The 22,618-nt window shown below is 43.7% G+C and overlaps 1 protein-coding gene across 8 annotated transcripts in view; it reads left to right on the plus strand.

The window, feature by feature from the left end:
• The window catches only part of LOC124033871 (zinc finger protein 536-like), a 203,735-nt gene that overhangs the window by 177,707 nt on the left and 3,410 nt on the right, over positions 1-22,618 (plus strand). The window contains exon 9 of one of the 8 annotated variants that reach the window (XM_046346254.1): positions 3,554-6,065. The exons of the other annotated variants lie outside the window; for them this stretch is intronic. Coding sequence (XP_046202210.1) covers positions 3,554-3,684 — 131 coding nt within the window. The 3' untranslated portion in view covers positions 3,685-6,065. Of the gene's footprint in view, positions 1-3,553; positions 6,066-22,618 lie in introns of those variants that run through there. 8 annotated transcript variants of the gene reach the window in all.

The following is a 22,618-nucleotide window of genomic DNA, read 5'->3' on the forward strand; positions in this document are numbered from 1 at the left end:
GGAGAGGGAGGGCACTGGGAGAGGGAGGGCACTCACACCAGCCTACTGTTTCTCAACCGAGACCTAGCTTTTTCCTGTACACCCATGTCTCATACAAAGGAGGAACGCATAAAATAGCATCTTAAACAACAATATCTACATTGTGTAGCGCCATTCTTTAAAAATACAATATCAAACAGAGCAAAATAGCCCCCCCGCGCATATATGGATTCTCCTTTTGTACTTTTGTCTGACCTAAAAAAGGAACACAAATCGTCTTCCTTGATGCAGTATAGCTGGGAACCGATCCATTGTGCCACTACCACATGCAGGAGTTTGTCACTGTTTGTGCACCTTAACGCGGTAGTGTGCTTTCTGATGGGGATCTGAGCAGAAACAGCCATAAACACCAAGATCCTGCTGTGTCTCACCGCAGATGTGCTGTTTTTCTTCTTTAGTGGTGCTTTAAGGGACGGGGGCGGATGTGGATTCCTCTCGTCTTCGTGAATCGCAGCAAATGGTATTCATAAACATCCCGTATTCATTAAAACCTTCTAAAAATATGATTTGGGTTCACATCCTCGCGCTCAAGCGGTAGCGTGTGCTGTTCATATTTACATATTTATAAATACTGGCTTTACAATGAGGCCCTACCTTTGCCAAAAACAACACTTTTTGTCGACTGTCGCCGGATGCCTGGGAGAGAAGGAAGTCCTCAGAGGCACCTTCAATGGCAGTGCTCTATTGTTACCGCCTGTTTGCCTGCCTGCCTGCAGCAGACTCCAATGTACGCAGGGCATCAGTCACTTCCATGGCACTTATGTTACAGCTAAACTCAAGTCTCATGCAGTCAAACCCACATCATTAGAAGCCTTAATCTACAATACATGGAGGCTAGGATTGTCTGGGGGAATGACTTCTCCTGCTTTTGTTTTGACCTCATCAGATAAAAAAAAAAAATGTTTGTCTCAAACCTTTACACATCAGTAACAAATCCAGAGCAATACACAATGTAAAATAGAAGGATTTATACTGTTTTCCATAGAAACCGATTAGCTTAATAGTCTTGTGTAGTTTGCGTACTAGCGAGGCTTTCACAGCAAAATGGCTTGTGAATGTCAGGTGAGAGACTGCTTAGAGACCCCCACGCTATAACCACTAATATTTCCCAAGGCGGTATGCAACACATGCTCTCAGCCTTGTGTTAGGCCATTGTTCTGTCCGTCTATTCATTTATCCATTCTGTTAAGCATGACACATGTATTAACACAGGGTGGGTCCTGGAGCTATGTGTCCTCTTACCATATGCCTGGGTATCTAGGGCCCTCTACTCCAGTAAATGGCCATTCTGACTGTTATCTCACAGTTTACCAGTAGAGGGCGTCCTCACCCTTTCAGCATTTTCATTAGTCCTTTTGACTACGGTGCATTTTTGCAATTTACTGTAAAATATATACGTATTATACAAATAATGATCTAATCAGTTGTCACAGATATAGAGAGTCTTGCTGACCTGATGCTGTTGTATAAATTCTAGCATTTACCCATCCCAATATTGCTATTTTTTGCATAATACATTTTCATAATGCTTTTCCTAATGATTCCTTACATTATAATGATAAAGTATGTAGTCTACAGCATTAACCAGATAGTAGTTATTTAAACAGTGTTGACCTGGTATGATAAACAGTAGTTGTTTTTAAGATAGCAGACACAAGTGGAATGTCAACGAGGTCCTTGGGTTGGCTGGTGAGGTGCATCTGTTCTGCACCCGAATGGGAAATTAAAACTGAGAGGAAGTTATGAGGAATCTATAAAGTTGGCCTGGAAATCTCCTGCTCGCAGTGGCAGTTGTTGGGGGAGAAGAAATGTCATGCTTAAATAATAACCTTCCAGGTGGCTTAGTTAATGAACAGTGAAAATCAAATATGGGGCTTAATCTGTAAGTCATTACTGGAAGTAAAAAAAAAAAAAAACAGGGAAATCACGAGGAGAAGACACCTTTGAGAGACGAGATACTTTTTATGTCAAGAAAAACATTTCTTTGTTTATTAGGTGGACTACGACAACATATTTTGTTTAGGGGCGGAGGGGGGAGGGGCTCCGTATATTAGGCATTTAGGATGCCATTGGATGCGTTCCAAAATGAAGCTGTTGATAGACATTTAGTCTGATTCCTTAGTGAATGGCTGAGTAATGATAGATTTATGCGTGAAACATAGATGTAGACAGAGAATAGTATAAACCAACCGTCTGTCATATATCATATAACCATATAAACCATATAAAAAAGCATACAAGACATATACAGGCTTAGTCTGCCACCTAGTGGTCAAAGTTGGCTCTGACAGTATTTCCTTAGACTGGGTCGTCGTACAGAACCATACAGATGAGACTGCAAATGATGGGCAGAACAGTGATGCTCTCTCTCTTCGAGAGATGAAAGCAGTTGTTGTTAATAAAAAAATATATAAAAAATATTTAAAAAAAAAAAAAATAATAATAAATAAATAAAAGTTGTGTGCGGTATGTCTTTAACACCCAGAGATGAACGTTTACATTCGTTGATGCGTCTGGCATAGGATGTTTCAAGTGTGAATGAAGATTGCGTGTAACTCAGACGAGCCCTGAGAGCAACTTTAATTCTCGTTAGAATCCTCGTCATCTGCCTTTTTTTCCGGAACTGTTTGACATAGGAGTTGTAAGTGAACGTACAGTACATCTTGATTTGAGCGTGACGGTGTGATTATGTGCTTTATTAATACAGAGAGAGAGAGCAGGTGGCCGCAGTAATTTTGCTCTTTGAGAAATCAAAACGATGCTGTTCTATCCTGTTTTTAGCTTTCCCTCGCTCTGCACCGACTCTTCATTTCTTTTTCGATATCTTCCTTGCGACAGCACGATCGATGAAAAGCGATTTTCATTTCATTTTGTTAGTTTCATAACGGCACTTTGAAAAAAAACATGACATGGAGATGTATTCGGTAGATTTTATTGCCCCCCAAAAATGTCCATAAGAAGTTGTTGAGGCAATGGAATTGTGAAAGGAAACATAAATTGTGTTATTTAGCTCTCACACTGTTGCAGAACTTGAAGATGAGCATGTTTTGCAGTCTGGGATTCAAACATGTGGTATAATTGCTTACTTGAGTACATGATCACCAAGTTATCACACTTATCTAGCAAACAAACTTGCTTGGAAAAAGTATGGAAATCATTTTACTGCTAGTGCCTCATACCATTTTTAGACTGCAACCTTTGCTAAACACCTCACAACCTCACCTCTGAGTCCCTGTTAGAGGCCTAACATACATTTGAACCAAGTTTAACATTTTCTTTATTTAGTTATCTCAATGTTAGTCTAGACGTTTGTCAGTCATATATGTGTAATGCTAAATCTTGGTTCCCGAACAGAATGTCAGTTTCTGTTTTACTCTCACTTCACCCTTTGTGATGTTTGTTACAGCAGGAGGTGGCCATTTTGTGTGTATAACTGCCATGCTATGTTTAGTGTTGTGGCTGTGGTGGGGGCCGGGGCAGTCTTGTTAATCTGCGTTTGTTCTCTTAACTGTAGTTCATCTGTGGGTAGGAGAGGAGGAAGGCCATGGAGCCCTGGGCCCCGCGCTGACCCTCGACCCTAACCTCGCGCTGCCTAACCTAGCTGACACTGAGACGCACGACGCAGCCTCTCTTAACAGAGACTAACTCCCGCCCGAGCAACCGGCTGGAGCAAGGCAGGAACATGATGATGATGATGGTGATGATGAAGGAACACACTACATCAACGACTTGATGTAAAACATGCTACAATCAAACAAGTCAAGTCATTCAAAAGGAACTATGAAGGAGTGTTTCTGCCCTGTGGGAGGATGGAGAGGAGACAGAGACAGACCTGCTGAAATGACTTGTAGAGGCCACTGGATGTGACGCACAACAAAGTGACAGACAGACAGCGACTTTAACCATTCTGTTTCCTGTCCTCTCATGGATGACTCCTCCCTCCATCTTCTGTCTTCTTCATGTCTCTCCTTTTGATGTTTTTGATGAAACTACCTGCTAAATGACAGTCCGTAAAACACCCTTACTATGACACATTCCTTGATCCAAGATGGCGTCCATCATTGTTGACAGAAAAAGAAGATTATATTCAGACAGAACTGTTGTGCTGACCTGTGCTTCACCTGTACGACAGACTCTCTCTTTCTCCTATCAGATCCAATACAAGACAGGTATTCAGTGACCCCTGGATCACAGTAATGGTATTGTCCCTGGACTGTACCTTTCCCACTCTTGTCCAGCTGGAGCTGTAGCTTAACAAGCTCCTTTTGACCAGACCAACCATCTATGGAGACCAAGCACACTTATTGCCACGCACATTTTAGTTGCTGTTTTCTACCCTGTTTTAGGGCCCAATGCTCTTCTGCGTGTCAAAAACAAACTAACAGGGAGAAGAAAAACTGAAAAACTGAAAAACTAAACCAGAAGTATGACATTCTCTGACAATCTTTTCCTGTGCTAGCTAACTAAGAGAGAGCAGTAGTTTTCAGATATGATTGGGACGTTAGTAGATGTGACAACGAGGAGAGAAAGCCTGAGCATTGTACAGTAGAGTGTGATGATGGACAGAGGACTGAGGATCCTCGCCCCCCCCCCCCCCCTCCCCGTAACAGGAACAGGACTGAAGGGAAGACTCTTTTCTCGCTCGATATCACAGAGCCTGTAAACGCTCAGAACTAAATGTAAAAAGAGAGAAGTAGCAACAAAAAACACAAAAAAAAAGACGCTGTTTGTGAAGAGCAGAAGGTGTTGAAGTGACAGTAATAACTAGTTTACACGACCTTGTCCTGTAGGTAAACATAGAGCTTGAAGAGAAGATATGAAAAACAAAAGGGGATTGTATTTTCTCCCCTTTTCATCTCTCTTATTGACTTCGAGGACTGTAGTGTTGCAAATGTTTGTAAGATACTGCCACCAATCAATGTTGCAAAGTGTTACTGACTACTGAAACGGTTTGATGTATTTACTTTTAAAAAAAGAAAGAAGAAGAAGAAGTAAAAACTGGAGAAAAAAAAAAAACAAATATTGTCTAGCCTTAGATACAGTCATCCGTTGTTGCATCCACGAAGCTAGTTGTTTTAGACGGTAGTAGGCCTTAGGGTCGATCCGTTTTTCTTTTCTTCCAAGTACTGTACTTTTTTTTTGCCTTCTTACATTTCAAAGAAAAAAGAAAAAGATTGACAATCTACTCATGTGCTCCAAACATATGCCCTTATATACATAATACATTATGCATAGAAGGATTCGTTTTTTCTCCCAAAAGTATTTTGGGCTGTGATAGTATTATAAATCAAATCTATACAGTACAAAACTAGCTCACTAACTACAATGAAGGTGTGTGTGTGTGTGTCTCTGTGTCCCTTGACATTGTGAACTGTTTCTATGTCCTCTTGTGAACCCTGAGAATTCTAAATGCGGTATGTACAGTGCACATATATACAAGTACATTTTCAGTTTGAAGGACTACAGTACATGGCTTTGACAAAACTGTTATCATAGTGCCAACCCAAGGCATGCAAGTCACCTGTGTGGGCATCATTTACATGCTGTTTGTTACTACAGCAGAGTGATGATCGATGCTCAAGTTCCACATCGGGTTGAAATTCAACTCCACACACACAAAAAAAAAGCCTGTTTTTAATTTGCTTTTCTTGACTTTAGAATTCCCAATTCCAAAATATGAAGGAGGAGAAAAAAAGGACGAGAAATTAAAACAAAAAGTGGTATTGTTGGGAATTAAACAGGGTGCTGAGAAGTGGATTGTGGGACTGGGTCTGAGTTAACCAATCAGATGCCCCGGTCAGTCCCATAGTGATGCCCTCTCTCCCCTTCTCTCCGTTGTGTGGTTGTATAGCTGAGAGGTTAATATTAACTGTCTGGCTCTCTCTGAACCGGTATATGAGCATTCCACGTACGAACCTGTCTTGTGAGCTGAAAACCTTTTGTTTGCTGTATTCTCATGGCAGATGCTTCGTTTTGTAACTACTGAACTGTACTTATAATAAAAATAAAATGTATTCAAACTATAACGGATTGTTGTCGAGCGATGGGTTGTTTCTCTCCCCCTCCCCCCCCAGGATAACAGTCACTTAGGAGAAAATAAAGCATCAAAATGCCAGTGTTGAGTGAACAACAGTCTGAATATGCCACTCCCTCAAAACTATTGCGTTTCCAGTCTCGTCCTTTATCGCAGAGCTTCATTGACAGTGTTGATGCTGTTGAATAGGCTACAATACAGACTCATTGTAGTCGGCCTATATGATATTGTCATCCACCACAAACAACAAAGTCACCTCACTGCATTGGATGAAGTGCTCTAAAATATATACACGCATGAATGTAGGCCTAGCCATCAACTTCCACCCTTAATGCCTCAGGTACAAGCAAACTGAAAATGGGTTTACACACTCATGCAAACCAGGGAGACCCAGAATGGACCTACATCCCGTCTGATGCACACACACACACACACACACACACACACACACACACACACACACACACACACACACACACACACACACACACACACACACACACACACACACACACACACACACACACACACACACACACACACCGAAAGAAAGATCAGTGATCAGCTGAGAGCACTTCTCTTGACTGTTGTTGGTGAAGCGCTTGTTATATTGCACTGAATGATGAGCAATATAAATGATGTATCTTTCTCCCCTCTCCCTGACTTCACTGTTAAGTGCTGAACAAGGCAGTAGCCAGAGGGGATACAGTGCTGACTGACTACAGAGCTGACCGTGTAGCACCAAACTGGCCTGTTCCATGACAGCTCAGATGACAAGTTATGGTGTTGCTAACTGTACCACCGTGCCCTTGGGCCAATGTATTGTTAATTCCAAAACACCATCAAGTCTTATTTCAGGATGGGCAAATAATTGCTCTTCTCCTCATTTATTTTTTCTAGTCTACCCAGCACACACATTTGTTTTGGACATATTGTGTGTAATTGGTTAGTGTGTGTGTGTGTGTGTGTGTGTGTGTGTGTGTGTGTGTGTGTGTGTGTGTGTGTGTGTGTGTGTGTGTGTGTGTGTGTGTGTGTGTGTGTGTGTGTGTGTGTGTGTGTGTGTGTGTGTGTGTGTGTGTGTGTGTGTGTGTGTGTGTGTGCGTGTGTGTGATCTAAGACAGATAGTGCTGTGATGTCATTTTTCACAGGTCCATTACCGAGCTGGAGGGTGCAGCACCTTCCACCCCCTGAGACCGTGTTCGTCTCATCTAATCTATCTCTCCGTTTCCCATAGTAATGTCACAGGCAGGAAAGTACCCGTATCAAAACATTCAGAAAGATCAAACTTCCACATCAAAAGTACACGTCACTGGAGTCCGCTTTGTTCCCCTAGTTCTAGTCTGGGATGTTTTTCAAGGGGAAGTATTTCATGTTTTTATTCCTCCTCTCTGGTGGTACAGGCTGAAACCTGATCCAGGTCTGGTTGATGGGATCCATATTTGAGTTAACCTAACGACAGGACCCAGCGGCTGCTGAGCCTGCTGGGAAGAGGCCCAGGTCAATGCCTGACTCATTTTTAAACGGATCAGCTGCACTGCACCAGATGTGTGTGTGTGTGGGGGGGGGGGTGATGCACGGAATCTGGTCCTAATAAAACTCACATTCGCAGAGAGTAACCATTTGACATAATTATTTTCTCCTTCTGTCTCTGGTAGTGGAATGTATTATTTATTTGTAATTTATAATATAATAATCAGTTAAGAACTAATTCTTATTTACAATGACCACCTAGGAACAGTGGGTTAACTGCCTTGTTCAGGGGCAGAACAACAGATTTTTACCTCCGTCAGCTCGGGGATTCAATCGAGCAACTTTTCGGTTACTGGCCCAACACTGGAACTGCTAGGCTACCTGCCGCCCCAGACTAAATAGTGTTCAAAGGAAGGACGTGTTGTATGGTTATAAACCAGACAGTCCCTAATCAAAACCAGGATATTCGTGTGTGTGTGTTCACCTACTGTGAATGTGATTGTGCACGTGTCACTGATTAAAGAACACATCAGGTCTTCTTTCATTAGATTTTCTGCTCGTATGTCTTTTCATTTCTTGATGTTCTGTGACGCGTCATCAGTTTGCCTCATGACCCTGTTCAGAGCTTGATGAACATTTCTTCTCCCTTCATTTCGTTTTTTTTCTCTCTCTCGCTCACATCTCTTGTCTTGCCCGTTGTCTCTCTCTCTTCCTCTCTCTCTGCATCCATTTCCTCTTTCCTTTTCACGCCATATTGTGCTGCAATGTGTGCAGCGGCGATTGATGTGCTTAAGATGATGGTGCGGCTCCGTTCAAGTGTGCCAGCAGTTGTAACTGGGCAGATGGTGACCTCCAGTTGAACCTGTCCTTGCACTCATTTGTTCAGCTGTGGTTAATTTCACAGGCCTCCATGTTGCAGGCGTCTCTGCATTATGCACTGCTCCACCTTGGCCACTAGAGGGCGATAAAGACCAGCTTTTACCACATCAGGAGGAAACTAGCTACTCTCTGGCCTTGTTTTCACATTGCACTGAAAGGACTGACTCACGACAATGGTATCATAGAATAACAATAAAATAAATACTACAATAAATGGAACCTTTTGTTCTGAGCAATTTGATCCAACGCTGGCAACCCCAGTGTTGAATAACCAAGTCTATTTAATGTTGAAAATATATTTATTTATTTTACCAGGCAAGTCAGTTAAGAACAAATTCTTATTGTCAATGACAGCCTAGAACTACAGAGTTGTACCTTGTCAGCTGTGCTTGGCACTATCCTCATAGACAGGGAGATCGTAACGTTGAGTTATTTCAATTTGAGAAATACCGGTACTCTTTTGGGATTCTAAGCCTAAACTGTAACGCTGTTCAATAATAAACACACACCCACACCCAGCCATCTACACCCACATCCAGACACACCCACACCCAGCCATCTACACCCACATCCAGACACACCCACACCCAGCCATCTACACCCACATCCAGACACACCCACACCCAGCCATCTACACCCACATCCAGCCATCTACACCCACACCCAGCCATCTACACCCACATCCAGCCATCTACACCCACATCCAGACACACCCACACCCAGCCATCTACACCCACATCCAGACACACCCACACCCAGCCATCTACACCCACATCCAGACACACCCACACCCAGCCATCTACACCCACATCCAGACACACCCACACCCAGCCATCTACACCCACATCCAGACACACCCACACCCAGCCATCTACACCCACATCCAGACACACCCACACCCAGCCATCTACACCCACATCCAGACACACCCACACCCAGCCATCTACACCCACATCCAGACACACCCACACCCAGCCATCTACACCCACATCCAGACACACCCACACCCAGCCATCTACACCCACATCCAGACACACCCACACCCAGCCATCTACACCCACATCCAGACACACCCACATCCAGACACACCCACATCCAGACACACCCACACCCAGCCATCTACACCCACATCCAGACACACCCACACCCAGCCATCTACACCCACATCCAGACACACCCACACCCAGCCATCTACACCCACATCCAGACACACCCACACCCAGCCATCTACACCCACATCCAGCCATCTACACCCACACCCAGCCATCTACACCCACATCCAGCCATCTACACCCACATCCAGACACACCCACACCCAGCCATCTACACCCACATCCAGACACACCCACACCCAGCCATCTACACCCACATCCAGACACACCCACACCCAGCCATCTACACCCACATCCAGACACACCCACACCCAGCCATCTACACCCACATCCAGACACACCCACACCCAGCCATCTACACCCACATCCAGACACACCCACACCCAGCCATCTACACCCACATCCAGACACACCCACACCCAGCCATCTACACCCACATCCAGACACACCCACACCCAGCCATCTACACCCACATCCAGACACACCCACACCCAGCCATCTACACCCACATCCAGACACACCCACACCCAGCCATCTACACCCACATCCAGACACACCCACACCCAGCCATCTACACCCACATCCAGACACACCCACATCCAGACACACCCACATCCAGACACACCCACATCCAGACACACCCACATCCAGACACACCCACACCCAGCCATCTACACCCACATCCAGACACACCCACACCCAGCCATCTACACCCACATCCAGACACACCCACACCCAGCCATCTACACCCACATCCAGACACACCCACACCCAGCCATCTACACCCACATCCAGACACACCCACATCCAGACACACACTGGTCATCTCACCACATAATGTCATCTCTTCTGCTCAATCAGTTTAGACAATCCCTGCATATTTACAGTACACTGAAATGCTGTTTATGTTGTACTGAATGTACTGTAGAGTGTAGAGTAATAGCTCTCTAAACACACACACACACACACACACACACACACACACACACACACACACACACACACACACACACACACACACACACACACACACACACACACACACACACACACACACACACACACACACACAAACAAACAGAAACACACAATCCCCTGGCCTCCTGTTTCCTGGTAAATGTGTCTCTGTGCTAGTCTCAGGCTCTGCCTTATGAATCGATGATCATGTGGTGTAAGGGAGATAGATGGCTTTTAGCTCCATCTTGTCTCCTCTAATTGTAAAATATTAGTTACATTAGACTCTGCCTTGTGATTAATGGAACTTATTTGGAGGTGGCCCTCTCCTGGCCCTCCCCTTTCCAAAGTCCCCCACTGACTTTTGAGAATTGAGTGATTTCACTTAAAGCAGACAAATAGGTCTCTCTCTCTCTCTCTCTCTGAGAGGAAGAGGGAAGAGAGAAGAGAGAGGCCAAGCAAAGGGAAGAGAGAAGGAGGGAATGAAAATAAGAGAAGGGAGGGTGAGGAGGAGGAGGACAGAGAGAGATAAGGACAGGCAATGCTTGCATGGGGGAAAGCACTGACGATAAGGTTTAAAAAGTTATGCCAGAAAAAATAAGCAAAGAAATTTAAGCTTTGCAGGAAATAAAGCTTCGTCAGATTTATACCGTGTAACACATTGCAGATCACACGCTGAAAATACAACCCGATCTCACAGAGGCAAGTGAAGTCTTGATCTTGTTCTAAACCTGGTCGTCGCTGAGAAAGGTACATATATTCATCATAACGAGCTGTATTAATCATGTGGTGCTTTCCAATAACCCTCAGCCCAATCCTCTTGCCTTGGAAACACAGTGACTGTTATTGATACCCGCAGACCACTTAGCCGTGCTGGGAACATGTTTGTGACAGCCAGAGACCGGGTTGCCCTTGTAATGTCTGCCATAGGAGAGAGATAGATCATGTTGCGGCGATATGAGCACCTTGTAGGAGACCTACTCCATACGGCAACTTTTCCATCCCGGCCCTCCTCTGTTCCTGAGTCCATGGGAAGTGTGATGTTTTTATTCGTCCTCTGTTGTTTTTTTGTGTTTTTTCTTAATTGGCTCAGAGGCCTTGAGCAGCACCTGGCATGTATCGGGGCGAGTCGACATGATCTGCTCTGTTTAGGACACCGTCTCCTCTGGCTGTTCAGCTCCCACGGTTAGCCTGACACATACATCACTCTCTGTTCTCTGTTAGCCACTGCTTCAGTCATAACGCTACTTTCTGACACGGGTTCGTTTTTATCAGCCTTTTTTTTAATCATTTCTCGAAGGTCAACAGGAAGTTCTCTTTTTCACTCCCTCTCATTGTTTCTATCTTCTCCGTTTCCCGTACACAAGCACACAGAGACTGTAGCCTACACTCTTACAGACTTGGACATCCATTAGCTGTCTGCAGTGACAGGTCAGCAATAGATTGGAGCTGGAGTAGAGAGGAACACTCCTGAACTGTCCATCCCCAGGCCAGCTCCTCTGCTCCCGGACACATGCATGCAGAAACACATACACGCATGTACACACGTGCAAGCGCACACACATGTACGCACCCATACACACGCATACGCACACACACACACACACACACGCACGCACGCACGCACACACACACACGCACACGCACGCACACACACACACACACACACACACACACACACACACACACACACACACACACACACACACACACACACACACACACACGCGCACGCACACACACACACGCACGCACACACACAGGCACACACACACACACACACACACACACACACACACACACACACACACACACACACACACACACACACACACACACACACACACACACACACACACACACACACACACACACACACACACACACACACACACACACACACACACACACTGACCCAGTCCTGCTGAGACAAGCTGACACACAGGCCATCATCACATGATGAATTTACTGCTCCGTACCCTTGAGCCCCAACAGTCCTCAGCCAATCACAAGTGGGAGAGGCCCCGGTTTGTGTCTGCTCAACAGAGAGGACACTGACACTGCAGGTGCAGATACAGAGGCTCTGACCACTGGAGAAGTTTGACCTTACAGTATGGGGTTTATAGTCCTAGCTGAATGGCATCTACAGACGCTAAGAAAACAACTGTTTTAGTGGAATAGAGACAAAGAAGGAGAGAGTGGGTGAGAGAGAGATAGAAAGACTCACTCTTTTGAGGAACTTATTAACAGCTTCTTCTGGTACAGCAATTAATAATCTAGTTCAGTATTTAACATGGGACTGAATCCCCAGTGACTACTTTTTAGCTTTCTTTGATGCATCAACACCCCCTCCCCTCTGCCTCTCCAGTGTATTCCTTAGTGTTATGTGTGTGTTGGTTTTTCTAGTTAACCAGAGAAATAGACCAGATCGCTATTCCCCGAACTTCAGCCCAATTTTACATCAACACACACAGACTTCTGAAACCTCTTAATACTGTGGAAAAGTCAATCCCTCCAGGGCTTTGGATATAAATACAAATATCTTTGGTAAATCAATAGACATGTACCTTGAATCAGGGTAAAAATTATAGGTCTGTAATGTTTGAATAGGGTAGACCAGGGTTCCCCAACTGCTGGCACGTGTGCCGAATTTGGCCCGCGGGTGGTTTTATTTGGCCCCCAATTTCTGCGCAAAAATAAAATATTCTTATTAATGTTTAGGTCATTTGCATTGATGGACATAAAAGACTGTAAAAGCACCAGGAAATCAGCTCCAAGTGATTTACATTTTGGAAATCTGGTCCCAAGTATTCCCACACATAATAGAGAGACACATAATCGTATACAAATGTAAGCAAGGTTTGAAATGATGTTTTAGTCAAATATTATATCTGGTTGGGCTTTGTGTGGTCAATGTGCACTCTACAAATAATTTGTAATGATGTTCCAACCCCATGACGATCCACTCAAGAAGAAAACGTCCCACGGCAAAATCTGGTTGATGATCCCTGGGGTCGTAAACATTCTAATGCTTTTTCCCAGCAATCACATTTTCCTGTCTGATGTTTACGGATCCATGCCACCGATTAATGGACGCTACTGTAACGTAGAGCTGGGACGATAAACCAAAAATTATCGACCTTGACCGTACCGATCAGCTGTCGCAGGCATTTTGCTGATATACCTGTAGTTCATTACAATAAGTAGCCTATACTAGAGAAATGTGACATTTGAAATTAAATATATTTCAGATACCTTAATAGAAATTGACTCAAGTAGAAGTGAAAGTCACCCAGTAAAATACAACCGAGTGGCGCAGCGGCCTAAGGCACTGTATTTCAGTGTGTCACTACACTCCCTGGTTTGAATCCAGGCTGTATCACATCCGGCCGTGTTTGGGAGTCCCATAGGGCGGTGTACAATTGGCCCAGTGTCGTCCGGGTTTTGCTGGGATAGGCCTTTATTGTAAATAAGAATTTGTTCTTAACTGACTTGCCTAGTTAAACAAAGGTTAAATAAAAAATAAAAAAATGTACTTAAGTACAGTGGTGGAAATGTACTCAATTGTCATACTTGAGCAAAAGTAAATGCTATACCTCAAATTCCTTATATTAAGCAAACCAAACGACAAACTTTCCTTATTATTATATATTTTTTTGACAGCCAGGGTCACACTCCAACACTCAGACATCATTTACAAACTAAGCATTTGTGTTTAGTGAGTCTGCCAGATCAGAGGCAGTAGGGATGTTCTCTTGATAAGTGCATGAATTGGACCATTTTCCTGTCCTGCTAAGCATTCAAAATGTAACGAGTTCTTTTGGGTGTCAAGGAAAATGAGTAAAAAGTACATTATTTTCTTTAGGATTGTAGTGAAGTAAAAGTAGAAGTTGTGAAAAATATGAATAGTAAAGTACAGATACCCCCAAAAAACGACTTAACTACTTAAGTATTTTTACTTAAGTACTTTGCACCACTGAATATGGGTGATTGTTAATGGGACAACTGTGGCGAACATTAATATTAGATGAGGGCAGTGGGAAAGTAGGCCCCTAAATGGCAGGTAATTCAAGAAGACGAGTAAGCGGCCAGTACGTTGCAATAAACTTGAAAGTTGTAATAAAGTTGTAATAATCTTGAAAGTTTATTGCAACGTACTGTCCGCCTACTTTTCTTATTTCCTTGTTACAAACTTTTCATTATAGTTACTGTTATCGCATCAATTCAAGCAATTTATTACAATAAGTATGTTCCAAAGCTCGAAAGTGCATTTAGTACCTTTTTTTCTATCTAGAACCTAAAAGAGTTCTTCGACTGTCCCCATCAAATCAAATCAAATGTTATTTGTCACATACACATGGTTAGCAGATGTTAATGCGAGTGTAGCGAAATGCTTGTGCTTCTAGTTCCGACAATGCAGTGATAACCAACGAGTAATCTAACTAACAATTCCAAAACTACTGTCTTATACACAGTGTAAGGGGATAAGGAATATGTACACAAGGATATATGAATGAGTGATGGTACAGAGCGGCATAGGCAAGATACAGTAGATGGTATCGAGTACAGTATATACATATGAGATGGGTATGTAAACAAAGTGGCATAGTTAAAGAGAACCACAAGAGAACCCTTTGGATAACACTTTCTGGTTGCAGGTGGGGTTCCATGTAGAACCCTTTTGGATCCCTTTTTTCGAAGTGTACTGTAATGCTGAGAAATGATGCGTAGGATGCCCCAGCCAGGGTTACAGGTCAGGATAAGGGGGTATAGGTGTATAGGTTGGACATAGAGTGTGAGGTGCTACTCGGCTGTTTGGGAGTGCTTGTTTGCTGACTAAACTCTGAGCCTTTACAACACGCAGGTTATTATTGGCCGACAGATGGTGCATCACATTTTACTGCTCACACCTTCTGTGGCTCTCTCTCTCCCCAGACGCAACTCCACTCCCCCTCTTCAGAGGAATGGAGCATAGCGCTACTCTTTAATACACAACACTCTCTCTCCAACACAAACACACACACACAAACACAAACACACACACACACGCTCACCTCTCTCGGTATGTGGCTCTTATAGGGACTCGACCACCGTCATTTGATCTGTGTTTGTCACTAACATTCTGTACATATCCACGGCAGCACACAAACATACACATAACACTGTCATCACACATGTTGACATAGAGGGATACTTGTATGTTTCCTTACACTGTACATTAACAGTTCAGGTCTTTTTTCTCTTTACATCCCAAAGAAATGTGTCGCTTTCCTCCTTAAAGTGATATTTTGGGATTTTGGCAACGAGGCCCTTTATCTACTTCCCCAGAGTCAATATGAACTCGTGGATACCATTTGTTGCGTTTATGCGGTTTTGAAGGAAGTTGCTAACTAGCGCAATTTCTAACTAGAGTTAGCTCAATGACTGGAAGTCTATGGGCATATGGCTCACGAAACTAGCTCTAAATTCCTTCATACTGGACACAGAGTTATACAAATGGTATCCACAAGTTCATCTGACTCTGGGGAAGTATGAACTTGTATGAACACTGCAAAAATCCCGAAGTATCCCTTTAATAATGGTGTAAATTGTCATTCATTCTGAACATATTGTGGTCATCTTTATATATAGAAATTCAAACACTGCAATACAAAAGGCTATTTTAAAGTTGGCCACAAGGTTTCCCCAACACAAGTAAAAATGGTTAGCTTGGTTATCTTTACTTGTGCCCTTCTTTATTCCTACACTTAGGGGGAGAGTGGCGTGAGTCGTGCCAAAATGATCAGTTGAGCCACACACAATTTAATCATGTGACCAAATATTTAGGAAGAGGTTGTCATTTCATGGAGTTTGTGAAGGAAGAACCCATGTGGCCTTTTATACAGCAATGTAAAAGGCTAGTTTAAAGTTGGCGACCATGTTTCTCTAATATAAGTGAAAAAGGTTTGGTTTGGTAAACTTGACTTATTTCTTTATTTCTAAATTTAGGCTCAATCCCAATACCTCCCCTTAGCCCTCCACCTCGTTTTCAAGTGTCCCTCAAAAACAAAGCAACTGATGGTAAATAACTTCAAGGAACGGGACGTCACTCGCACACAGCGAAAGCCGCCAAACGTTAGCCTACCATGCAGTTCATTGACTCCGAGCCTCGTGTTTTTCCACAATGCCTGTAAGGACGGCAGGAATAGCTTTCCTTTATACGTCTCGTGCAAATAATCTGTACTTACCATATGAGCAACAAATGAAAACTGCAAAACAAAAATGTGTCATAACGTAGCCATATTCTGGCTGCTGTGCTTCAACGTGGAGTAGTATTGTAGCAGAAACATTCATTACATAATAGCGATTTGACATGTAACAGTCGCATTCCCTTCACTCAGTCATGATTAACCAGTGGAAGCAATTAAAACCACTGTTCTGCACTAATATCTATACCACAAGTGTAAGGGTCCATACACAGATTGGCTACATAGCTACACATCCATAGGCCTGCAGATATTTGTATCCTCCACTGCACAATAAGTAAGAAAATAGTTAGTACGTTACTTCGGCTGCATTGAATGACAAATATCCTCAATCTCTAACGTTGACATTACTAGCAACAATAAAGAACACTGACAAGTGATTGACTTCGATTTTATTTTTCTATGAACAGCAAGGCAAGCTTACAAAATTGCTCATTCAATTTGCAGTAAATGCATCCACTTACAGCCACTGGGTTTCACAAGAAGAAAGCCTGGTTTGCTGGTTTGCTCAGGAGTCCCTAAAACATTAAAAGGATAGTTCACCCATTTACAAAATGACACATTGGTTTCCTTACCCTGTAAGCAGTCTATGGACAAGGTATGACAGCAATCCGTGCATTCGTTTTGTTTCCCTGGTGCATTTTTAGCACACATGCTAAAACATTTTGGCATTTGTGGCACAAGTCCCATTCAAGTCATGGTACTTTTTCCCGTGTCATGTTCAAATCAACTATAAGGGACTTTGTTGAGCTTCACAATCAGTTGGATATACTTTTGGAGGATTTGGACATGATGCGTGGAAAATACTAATATCGGTACCAGGAATTGGATGGGATTTGTGCCACAAATGCTAAACGTTAGTATTTGGAATCAGTGCCAGTGGAAACTAAACCAAAGCATGGATTGCTGTCATGTCTTGACCATAGTGCTTAGAGGGTAAGGAAACCAATATGCAATTTTGTAATTTTGGTGAACTATCCCTTTAAACAACACAACTTACAATTCATACAAATGTCAAACGCTCATATAGCAATCTAAATGTATAGCTAGCTGGCTAATGTTAGCTAGTCAGATAGCTTGTTAAACAGCAATTTTCGTAAGTTAATGTTGTGACAAAGAAATATGCATAATCACTTGTCTCTACATTAACTAACATATTCCACTTAACTGTATTTGTTTTTCGCCTGATTTGTTATGATGTTAAAATGACTTATATTTGCTTCAATTCGAGTATTTTTGTCAGACAATATTCTTAAAGCAACAATCCAGGGTTGGGTACCAGAGCTTCATGGGAATTTTGGGAAACACTTGATAGACAGTCCGCATTTCCTATTCGCTTTTTTTGGAGACCTAACTACAGGGCTGAAAAGGCACTACGCCTCGCTCAAAGTTTAATTGGGATACCACTATGACTCAATGGGGCTCACGGGATGGCGCAAAATGGAGTGGGAGGGCTAAGGGGAAGGCTGGGGGGGGGGGGGGGGTATTGTGCAATGGGGTTGTTGAGACCACTTCTTTTCCAGTAAACCATTTACAAAATGAATCATGTGACCAAATAATCAGGAAGAAGTCATCCTTTCATGGAGTGTGAAGGAAGAAACCACATGGGAAAATTGGTAAGCAAGTTACAGTAGGTCCAACAGATTTTCACAAGGTCAAATGAATGTATTGTGCTATAGGTTTTGTGATGCTTGTATCTAAACCAAATGAGATCGTTTTAGGAGTGTTTGATACATCCGTTCGGGTATCTGTAAGCTACAATATGAGGTCCTAAACCTAGCATGAAAGTGTATCATTGTAGCTGTGTGCGCTAATACAGTCAAATAGTTGCTTTGGGGTAAATTGTTTCATTTGGCAAAGGGCAAGTTGAGCCAATGGCTCAACATACCCTATACAAATGATGATCACATTTGGTCAGTTTGAGGCATAATATGCATAATATTTTGGCCATTTACTATGCATATAAAGTCACGCTACTGCATTTGAATTGTTACAGAGCAGACATCTTCATGCCCTGGGTATATACACATGTAAAACACGTAGGGATCAGGCCCGCCTTAAGGTTCTTGAGAGACCAGCCAAGGAAGTGAGAGAAGGGAAGAAGTCCGTTCGAGCAGCAGCAAGGGATGAAAAAAAATCACCCTTTTATGACACTGAAGAGGTACGCTGACAAAAAGGGGGAAACAAAACGTGCACCTGCGCGATAGAGAAGCTATGACAGAGTAGCAGAGGCACCAATGTCTGACAGCATGGAGTCTGAGCTTGCTAAATATATATATATATATATATATATATATATATATATATATATATATCAGAAATCTTATGGGCCAGTTTCATGGTCTTAGTAGCCTCAAATACATCTTACCCCAAGGCTTACCCTGTCCCTATGTTCAATTTACCCCATTCAAATCAAATCACATTTTATTTGTCACATACACATGGTTAGCAGATGTTAATGCGAGTGTAGCGAAATGCTTGTAATAACCAACGAGTAATCTAGCTAACAATTCCAAAACTACTACCTTATACACACAAGTGTAAAGGGATAAAGAATATGTACATAAAGATATATGAATGAGTGATGGTACAGAGCGGCATAGGCGAGTTGTGCCGAGAGAACACTTTTATTTGGACAAGCTGCGTTTTCAAAGCAGTTGTGATTATTTCCACCGATACACAACATCCTAACGTGTATGTAGATATCTTTGTTAGAAAGAATACCATTATTTCCCTTGACGTGGTGATGCTGAATGTACATAATAACTCCACGTCCCCTCTCTCCCCTATCACACCAATGAGATAACTGGTCAATCAGAGTGTAGTGCAGTCTGTAACAGAATGCACGTTAGAGTACCTGTAATGTGTATCATGCTTCTAAACCCTTAATAACACACTGGGCGGAAATGAGACAGACTAGCCCCCCCCCTAGCCTTTTCCCTTCATTCTCAGGGTAGAATGACTGTTTGTGAGCATCTGATAGTCATTAGAGGTTCAGCAGTCTGTCAGGTGCCAACATACACACACGCACGGACACACACACACATACATGCACACGCACACCAACACACACACACAGGAATGTTCACACACACACAATTGTGCACACACACACCCTCACAGACACACGCACACAGAGATACACGCTGAAAGTGCTGAAGCCCAGCAGCTTCTTTCTGCTGTGCAGGGCCTGGGGATTCGTCATGTGCTGATGAGCTGCTATAACAATATATGAGCAAATCACAAGCAGTCTGCAAATGAAAAATCCCCCCCCCCCACCCCCTCTTCCCTCTCGCATACACACGCACACACACTTGCTCTGTTCGTCAGGCTTTGGGGAGAGGGGCTCCCTGCCTACAGACGTAGGTGAGGAGTGCTCTCTCACAGATGGTAGCACTGGCATCAGATGGAGTTTATATAAGATAAGTTTTTGAGTATGTGCCAAGGCACTGTCGTGGGAGACTGTATGTGTGTGTGTGTTGGCTTCGTGTACATGTGAACGTTTTAGTGTACGGTCATATGCGTGTTTGCAAACAGATTTGTATGTTTGAACGTATGTGTGTGAGAATGCTTTGGTCAATGTGCGTGTACACGTTTGTCTATGCGTTGCTCCCGTGTGGATCATAGTGGGAGCCACCAGAGGGAGGCAGTCGTAGGGCTGTTACACTTCGACGTTCACTAGAGAGAGAGAGAGAGAGAGAGATGTTTGAGTGGAGAGGGGGAAATCGGGGCTACGGCAATAGAGGAGAGAGATAGGATCACAGACAACATCCAACACATCTCTGTTAGCTAGGGAGGGGTCAAAAGGAGCGAGCTACAGTACCCATCTGCTGCCACCCAGCAGTAGAGAGGCTGGCAAGGGAGGGGTGAGGAGGTGGAAGTGAAGGAGGAGGAGGTGAGAGTGAAGGGGAATGAGGGCGGTCTCCTCCTGCCTTTCTCTTCTCCGAGGCGTGGAGGAGGGAGGGCTGAGGGGTAAGTAGGGGGCACGGGCAGAGTGAGTAGATACAGTGGGCTGTTTGAGGAAGTCATGTGGTAGTACCCCAGCCATCCCTCCCCCTCTGATCTCTACGCTCAAGGCCTTTGGGTGTTAATTAGGAGACCTAGATAATGCCACACTAATGAAAACAAGACCAGTGTTTTCTCTCTTTTCTGATAAAGCTTTGGGTTGGATTCTGAACAGTCTCTGGACACATACGAGAGAGAGGGAGAGAGAGAGAGAGAGAGAGAGAGAGAGAGAGAGAGAGAGAGAGAGAGAGAGAGAGAGAGAGAGAGAGAGAGAGAGAGAGAGAGAGAGAGAGAGAGAGGGATAGAAAGAGAGAGGGATAGAAAGAGAGCGAGAAAGAGATGGAAAGATGGAAAGACAGAGGGAGTGAAATGCGAGAAAGAAAAGGAGAGAGAAAGCGAGAGAAGGAATGAAGGGGAGAGGTTTCTGAGGTAAAACTATTTTTCCTGTTTCTTGTCACTCGGCACCTCCATACACAATGGCCCAGCGGAGTGTGTCATGAAGGGGAAAAGGACAATCTCTCCTTTACCTGCTGACCCATTGTGTGGGCGACTACACACACGCACGCGCGCACGCACACACACACACGCGCACGCACACACACACACACACACACACACACACACACACACACACACACACACACACACACACACACACACACACACACACACACACACACACACACACACACACACACACACACACACACACACACACACACACACACACACACACTCAATTCCGGTTTGAAGATTCCAACATGTTTGTGTGCAGATGTATGATCTGTAGGGGGATTAAAGTGAGTGGTGTGAGTAGGTGTGGTTCCTTCCCTCCAGAGAATCAGAAGAAGTGTTGGTATCTGAGGGAGGTGGTGGGTGAATCGGGGGGGCACCATCTTGGGCATAATCCATGCGGGCGGTGCTGGTGTGTCGGTGTGCGCTGGCCATTTGTTTGGGTTGTCGCAGTGTGTGCCGGAGTAGGTGGATTAGATGGAAACTTAAGAAGCATGGCTGTCTCCATGCAGCTGGGTCCAGGCATCTGTCATTCCTCAGTCCAACACCACACACCCTATAAATCCCAGAACACACAGGCCAGACTGACGCACTTCATTTCAACAACACCATGCAGAGATGCTGCAGGGAAGGGGGGGGCTTTATGTGTGTGTTTTCTTCTTTTGAAAGGAAGAAACTATTTCGTTTACAATTGAACCGAGGATAAGCACCATATTCCTACAGTGTTATGCATGAGTGGAATCGCTCTGGTAACCTCAGACCCAGTGTCATTATGTTTGTTCAGATTCTAGACTGTACTTTTTTTTAAACTGGTCTGTGTTTATTTTAAAAGTGCAGAAAAAAAATTGAGAAATAGAAAAGGGAAGAAGAATAGAGTCGACTTGTTTGCTGCAACACTCGGTCCCCCCTAAGTGTAAAATGGGATGAGATATTCTGCCTCTCGGACTTAACGTAATGTAAGAGAGTGTGAAATTAAACTGCACAGGAATAAAAAGTGTCCTTCATTGTGTGTCCACGGCTCGCTTATCGAAACATTCCGACAGCTGGAACATCTAAAGCTCCAAAAACGTGTAGCAATCTCCTTTGTGTGCGGTCCTGAGCCGACATTGTGATATTCGAAAGCCGCTGAGACTCCAAAGCCAGCGTAAGAATGGCAAACACAACGTGCCTCTAAATCCTGCCTCTTCGCGACAACACAATGTGTCAGTGAGTGTGTGTGTGCGTTTTGTGTACCTTTCACTACTATCCTTCTTTTACTTCTCTACATTCCCCGAAACCTACGCAGTGTCTAATAAACTCTGTTCATTTGATTTACCCCGTCTTAAATTGAATTGGAGAAGAAAAAAACAAGGACAGAAAATGTACTG

Source organism: Oncorhynchus gorbuscha, linkage group LG04 (genome assembly GCF_021184085.1).
Source record: "Oncorhynchus gorbuscha isolate QuinsamMale2020 ecotype Even-year linkage group LG04, OgorEven_v1.0, whole genome shotgun sequence".
Classification (NCBI taxonomy): domain Eukaryota; kingdom Metazoa; phylum Chordata; class Actinopteri; order Salmoniformes; family Salmonidae; genus Oncorhynchus; species Oncorhynchus gorbuscha.